This window comes from Cyprinodon variegatus, unplaced genomic scaffold, assembly GCF_000732505.1.
Source record: "Cyprinodon variegatus isolate N-32 unplaced genomic scaffold, C_variegatus-1.0 Scaffold3362, whole genome shotgun sequence".
Taxonomy (NCBI): domain Eukaryota; kingdom Metazoa; phylum Chordata; class Actinopteri; order Cyprinodontiformes; family Cyprinodontidae; genus Cyprinodon; species Cyprinodon variegatus.
The window spans coordinates 920-7,869 of NW_015153815.1; the positions used below are offsets into that span (position 1 = coordinate 920).

Consider the following 6,950-nt stretch of genomic DNA (forward strand, 5'->3'; position numbering starts at 1 on the left):
GGCAACAGACATTTCACCTACTAAGTTTTCAGATTTCATGTATCAATGGCTCATTTGAGAGGATTTAAATTATTTACGAGTTCATTCAATTATTTATTTCAATTATTTTTGTGTGTGTGTACTATAAGAAACATTTTCCCCACTTCTTACCACTTGGCATAGTTGTAACAAAGTACAAATACTTTGTTACCTGACTTAAGTAGAAATTTTGGCTATCTATACTTTTTACTTCTGTTCTTTATATTTTGTACCATTTATCTCTAATTTCTACTTCTTACATTTTAGAAATAGACTGGTTAGTTTTTTCGTTTCAGTTCATTTCCAGTATGGCCTGTTGGTATTTAAAAAACTAAAAAACATCAGAATAATTTGTTTCATCCAGACAACAATTTCTTTGTAGCTGGACTTGGTGCTGCCCCAACTTGTTGTTCATCACATATAAAAATATATATATTTTAAAAGATGATGCTACTGTAAGTTAAATTTGACACTGTTACCATTAGTTATAAAACTAAGAAAATGAAGTCTAATGTTATCATCCTGAATTGTAGAAAAATGTTCCTTTAATAGGGTTTTTTACTGCATTACTTTAACTTTTATACTTTAAGAAATTTTAAAAATTGTACTTTTACATTTTTAATTTATTAAAAAGCTTAATTTTATACTCTGACTCTGGATTTATACTTCTACTGGAGCAATAAATATAAATACTTTTGACACCTCTGCCACTTGGTGGCGGTAGAGAAGCATAAAATTGGCCAACCGCTCATAAATAACACAAGAAGAAGAAGAAGTTGACATTGCGCATGCGCTCGGAAGCTTGGTGGGTCTTTCTGTTTATTTTTGAATTTTTTGTTTCTAGAAGAAGCCGCGCACATTAGAGGTACGTCTTAAATCGGATTGAACGTTTGCCTGCGAGCTTGTTTTCTTTCCTAGATGACAAATCGTAGCGGTCAAAAACTTTCAAACAGGGTGACGCTGGAGAAAGTTAGGATTAAAAACGTTTAGTTAGCTTAGCGTGTTAATGTACAGCCAGTGTGTAGTGTTCACACAGAATGAATTAACAGACATTTATGTTTAAAACATTGTCCGTTGTTCTTTAATATTCATTTTTTTCTCTCTCTGTGTTTTAACGCCAATGAGTGCGAGTTGAATGGTGGCTTTGTTTCAAGTGAAATAATTGTATTTTTCCTTAGAAACGTTATACTTGTATGAACTACCTGGATATTTAGCTAATTTAAAATAAGCTAATGGTTGGTGGGTTATACATTGTTTTGGCTCTGGGGGTCTACATTGCCTTTCTAACGTTTTCAGAAAGCCTTTAATATGAGAATCCCTAAATTCATGGTGCTTTTCTGCAACTTAAGCAGCTAAATGTAAGTAATATTAATGCATTGCTTGATTTGATGTTAATAATTCAGCTTTTAGCATCAGTCACTGAACCGTTGACATCTTTAAAACTGCTTAACATAACCAATTTGATGAAAAAGTGAGCAGCAGCTCCCTCAATGTGATCAATATCTGGACTTTGAATGAGAAATGTTAGTATTTGAACCATTCTACTGTATGTTGGGGGTTACTGTCCTGCAGCCCCTGCAGAGACATCCTCCAATCTAGTCTCAATTATGTCTGTTTACTCTTAATTGTGACCAGTTTCCAAATCACCACTAAAGTCTGCACATACCTTTTCAAAACAAGGGGAGCCTCATTTATCTTTATATTTTCTGTCTTCAGGGTCATCAGGATGGCCCGCAGCGTCGTTAAACATAAGTTATAGATATTTGATCACACGCTTAATGAGGTTTCTAGAGTTCTGCATAATTTAATATCCTCCATAACTCTCACTGAAAGGTCACCTTGCAGTTCAGACTGAGTATTTCTTTCCTTCATTGCTACAGGAGCTAAATCCTTTTTCTTTTCTCAGGTTTCTGGCTTCACGGATTTCAAGGTCAAGCCTTTTCTATGCCTGATGATGCTGCCCATGAAGACAATGACTCCGTTAAAGCTCTCGAAGCAAAACTCCGTTTTGGCTTCAAAGATCAAAAATAAAATCCTTAGTGGGTATTCTCAATCATTTTGTTTGTGGCTCACAGAAGACTTAAAGCAGCTCTAACATCATCTTCCTCTCGCACCAGATACATCCTCCTTCTTCAAGGTTTCCCTGAAGACCAACAACAAGGCCCTGGCTCTTGCGCTACAGGCGCAGAAGGAGAGGAGCAGGCAGCTTGAGATGCAGGTGATGGACCTACAGAAACAGGTCGACACTCTCTGCTTCAAACTGGCTACCAATAAATATAAGCATAGAAAACTGGTAAGTGGGATTACAGCAGTAAGCAGAATATTTCTCCTATCATGATGAAAGCGAGTGAAGCAGGAACATTAAGAGGTTGACAGCTTGTTTTGATTCTGCCCCTCAGCTCCTCATCTTGAAAGATTTCCACAGTAACACCCTGCAGCACCTGGACATGGTGGAAGAACTCGTCTCTGACCAAGTAGGAAGGCCTCAGTTATTTTTCCTTGTTTTTGTTACATAAAGATAAGTTTCTTTCTTACATTACATCTCATCATTCTCATATAATATAAAATAAATTGAGTTACTTTTGCTTCTTGCTTAATCATGCTGTACTGTAACTTTTTACTTTCTTCTTCTAAGCTTCTATTTGTCCAGCAGCCTCTCGTTTTCACATCGCCCCATCCTGAAACCTCATCCTAGATTATATTCCCAGATTATTTATAAATACTGCTTTGATTGCAGGATTCTCCTTCTCAATTTCAAAGCTCTAATTAACTTGATACAAGTGATGAATCCAGTAACCCCGAAGCGTCGGTGCGTGCATGGAGCCAGTAGAGCAAAACATCGTATCATTGCCTGTGTCATTTCAAGAAAGTCATGTGACCGATACAGGAGTTATTCTAACTGACTGACTCATTAAACAGTTAAAAAAATGTATCTGTCAACATGATGCATCTGCTAAAAAAAAGCAGTCTTATCTTTTGCGGTTTATTGTTAAAATGATCATGAATTTTGGAGCCTAAAAGGAATAGGAACGTTTCAGCCGTTGCGTTTTTATTTTAATTTTCTTGCTGTGTCATCCTTTTCCTCTCATTTAACTTACTTGAATTAAAGTTAATTTCAAATTGACTCTTAGTTAATTTACTGTTTTTACTGTACTTAATGTTTCAAAAATATGATTTTAAATCCTAGTTTCACAATCCTCCTCATTCACATTTTCCCCTAAATTATGACGTACGTTTACATTGTTTATTGGCTGCATCTAAAATTATCAAATTTATTTACATTTTCTATTTAAATATAGATATGAAATGATACCATAACCTACAATAACTTCAATTATATCGGTGTACTAGATCATCAAATCAATTCAGTTTAGTCTGTGAAATCAGCTGCCTGTTGTGTCTTTATTTGTCCAGCAGGTGTCAGTATTCTGTAAGATATTATCAATGCACTTTACAGTACAGTTTGGCTTCAAGATGCCTCATTAAACCATCGCTACTTGGCACATGATAGCCTCCCTGATCTTCCTCATTACTCATCATCCTGAATGCTTTTTTTGTCCTTCTCCTTAGTAAAGATGTCTTCAGCCAGAAACCTGAAGTTTTCATGTTGAAACGTGTTTGTTGGTTTTGAGCTGCAGCTAAAATCCAATCAGATATTCGTAGTGATTCTGAAAGTGACTTTTATTATTATTATTATTTTTTTACTTTTTCTCTCACTCCCAACTTGGTGATCGGCTGCATATTTATCATGCCTTTCCTGGAAATGCCTTTCCAAATGTTTTGAAATGCGCTGAAACGTGCTGCAGACTATGACCACTGATCTCTGTGGCAAATGATGCAAATGTTCGTTGAACGAAATTTTTACATTTATTGTTTAAATGTATTTATTATAGAAATGTTGACAGCATTGGGAAACATGTGGGTTGCTCAGTAGGGCAGCAAGAAGTTTCTGGATTCAATTTCTGGCTCTGGGTCTTTCTGCATGGAGTTTGCATGTTCTCCGTGGGCATGCCTGGGTTCTCTCTGGGTACTCCGGCTTCCTCCCACAGTCCAAAAACATGACTGTTAGGTTACTTGACTTCTCTAAATTCTCCTTAGGTGTGAGTGTGTGTGTGAATGATTGTTTTTCCTGTTTGTCTCTGTGTTGCCCTGCGATGGACTGGCGGCTTCTCCAGGGTGTTCCCCGCCCCTCGCCCGTAGACAGCTCGAGATAGGCGCCGGCACCCCTCGCAAACCCCCACTTGGGATAAGCGTGGCGGAAAATGGATGGATGGAAAATATATTGAATGTTTGTTTGACCTCCTGCACACTATCTCTTAAACAGACAACAATTCATTCTTCAAAATTTTTTTAAAAAACCCCAAGGTTTCAATCAAACCTTCTTTCAAATCTGCCCTAGGGGATAGAAGATAAACAATGTTAACTTGAGAATGAACAACAAACAAACTGAAGATGTCCGTTTTCCTTCAGGATTCTCCAAGAGTGTCAGATGGCAGCGACACCTCAACCCATGAAACCCAGGAGAAGGATGCAGCAAGTTGGTAAGTAGTTCTAGTAGCTTTTTGGAGCTTCAGTAGATATAAATACGATTTCCTTTAATTATATTTTTATATCATTACCCGTAGGCGTAATGCTCAGTTAGTTCTGCAGCCTGAAATATCAAGGATTTCCCTCCGCCCAAACAAAAACTCAGAGGCAAGAGCACGTGTTCTAGAAAAGAACGGGAGTGAGGATGTTTCTGGTGTTCTGAGCAAAACCCCTGATCTACTTTATGGTGGGTTTTTGACACCCTTGAATTTAGAGAACAATCATTTGGGATTTGTTTGCAGACACTTTATAAAAGAATGTCTTTTTTTCAGGAAACAAGGACGCTGAGAATTTTGCGAGTTTAAGCTGCCGTGTAGAAGCTCCTCCTCCTGCAGCGTGTCGTCCATCCAGCAGCAGCAGTCTGAGGAGTGAAGTGGAGCGGCTGTCCAGGGCGTTTTCTCAGCCCAGCTTGGAGAATAACGCTGTCCTCTGTCCTCAAAACAATCCAACCTGGATAAACTCGCCCTCCGTTTCTGGTGACATCAATGTTCCAAGCGGCTCTGCCTTGGAAGATGAGCCTCAGTTTAAACAACCTGACAATACTGTGCTGCTCAGCACATCAATGGAGATCACTCTGACCAAAGCTGCTGAAATCATCACCGTGGAAAGCAAAGCAAATGCAAGGAGTCCGCAGGAACGTGGTTCTGCTACAGACGTTCAGAAGGGTTTAAATCAAACGTCACCTGCAAAAATTTCTACACAAGTAAGTGAACAACCAGCAGGAGATAAAGACCCAGACATTCCTACACACCAGTTAACTAAGAAACTCCTCAGGAATGGCAAAACATCTCGTATTCCTAAACTTGGCAATCAGCAGAAGGCATCCACTGACTCCTGTGACCCTGCAAAAAAGCAAGTCGATGATTATTTTTCTGACCATAAAGTAATTTCTTCAAAAGATGGCGGTGATGAGTCAAGAGAAGGTTCCGCAGGTTTTAACGTCACCTACAGAAGGTCCAAATCTAAAGTTAAGAGGAGGTCTGCCGCCGTTAAAAATAGCCCATCAGCCTCAGTACTTCTGTCCTCACATGATGATAATCAGAGCCGGCAGTCCAGACTGGAGACGGTCCAGAACGAAGAGGAAGCAGAAAGAGGAGAGCCGCTGCATGGATGCGGGTTCTATCTGGAGGAGGTTGGATGTTCAGAGTTGGTGGAAAATCAGCCTCCTGACAACGGAAGAGAAAAGCAGAACAAACGCAGATGCAGAGGGACGTTTGTCATCTCTGTCTGCAGAGACTCCAGTAGCCTCCCAGATGTGGACCATGACCCGATCCTCCCTGCAGGGCTCCGCTGTGACGCCCAGGGGGCGCCGGACGCGGCGGCTCCGAGTGCAGAGCCAGAAACCAGCAGATCTTCAAAGCGTCCTTTGGGGGAAATTTCAGAGAATAACCCCAAAGCCCTGCAGGCAGATCAGCACGGCTGTTCAAGTTCAGAATACCGCAAACCAAAAAAACCCAGAAGAGAAGAAGAGGAGGGATCCAGAAAAAAGAAGTCTGCCGAAGTTTCAGACGACAAGAAAAAAACAAAGAAAAGCAGCAGAGAGGTTTCATCGGATGTGGAACCTGTTCCGGATCCTGCCTGCAGAGCGGATCCCTCTTTCTACAGACTCTATAGCTCTGACATGTGGAGAGGAGAGGAAGATTTTCAAATGCTGCCCAGCCAGGAGAAGGACATTAGCGAAGATCTGCATGATCCAAAACTCTCCAAATCCACGACGGATTGCAAACCGCAGAGGAAGACAAAGCCACACGCTGCCACTAAAGCTAGGAATCCAAGAGAGAAACCCGCCCGCTGTAGACGGACGACGACGGGCAACAGTAAGGGTAGTTCTCTGAGTGGCAAGAGGACGTCCATCGTTACAGAGGAGAGGGCTCGTCAGAATGTGGAAGATTTATTAATGGACATCCCTCCACCATGGCTGTTTGAAGACATCAGCATTGTGTCAGCAGAGTCCGACTCTCTACCCAGCTCCCCGGCCAGAAGCTTATCATCCAGGTCCGTGGTGAGCGAGGAGTTGACTGAAGCCTCATCAGGTGGGTTTCCCCTCTACTGCATGTGGGTTACAGCATCTTTATCACAGTCTGTAGACCTGAACACACCGCTTATCTACAGCTTTTTAATCTCCATGTCACTCTGACCGGGTATAGAGGGGCTCTGATTAGGCAGGGTAAGCAGATCTGCAGAGATTATCACTTATTTGTTTGTACTCAGGGTTCCCCCGGGTCCTTAAAAAGTCTTAAAAGTACGGTGGCCCTGAAGTGCAAACTGCAACTACAAATCTAAAAGCGCAACTACATTAAGGAAATCGCAACTACATAAAGCAAAGCGCAACTACATTAAGGAAA

General features: G+C 40.7%; 1 protein-coding gene across 2 annotated transcripts; it reads left to right on the forward strand.

Annotated features, from left to right (window-relative positions):
- The first annotated feature begins 793 nt into the window (after positions 1-793).
- On the forward strand, positions 794-6,891 carry sgol2 (shugoshin-like 2 (S. pombe)). Of its 2 annotated transcripts, none has more exons than XM_015369403.1 (7): positions 794-883; positions 1,925-2,057; positions 2,136-2,311; positions 2,418-2,492; positions 4,489-4,559; positions 4,644-4,792; positions 4,878-6,890. In XM_015369403.1, exons 2-7 carry the CDS (start codon positions 1,970-1,972, stop codon positions 6,740-6,742), a joined length of 2,424 nt encoding a protein of 807 aa, XP_015224889.1. In that variant the 5' UTR covers positions 794-883; positions 1,925-1,969; the 3' UTR covers positions 6,743-6,890. The 2 variants fall into 2 exon arrangements, with proteins under 2 accessions (XP_015224889.1, XP_015224890.1); XM_015369404.1 differs by lacking the exon at positions 794-883 and adding an exon at positions 1,310-1,376 and having other exon boundaries at positions 4,878-6,891.
- The last annotated feature ends 59 nt before the right edge of the window (positions 6,892-6,950 follow it).

Coding starts and splice junctions, on each gene's coding strand:
- sgol2 (XM_015369403.1), top strand. CDS start 1,970: ATGATGCTGCCCATGAAGACAATGACTCCGTTAAAGCTCTCGAAGCAA. Junction 2,312..2,417: donor AATATAAGCATAGAAAACTG/GTAAGTGGGATT, acceptor TCTGCCCCTCAG/CTCCTCATCTTGAAAGATTT. Junction 4,560..4,643: donor GAGAAGGATGCAGCAAGTTG/GTAAGTAGTTCT, acceptor CATTACCCGTAG/GCGTAATGCTCAGTTAGTTC.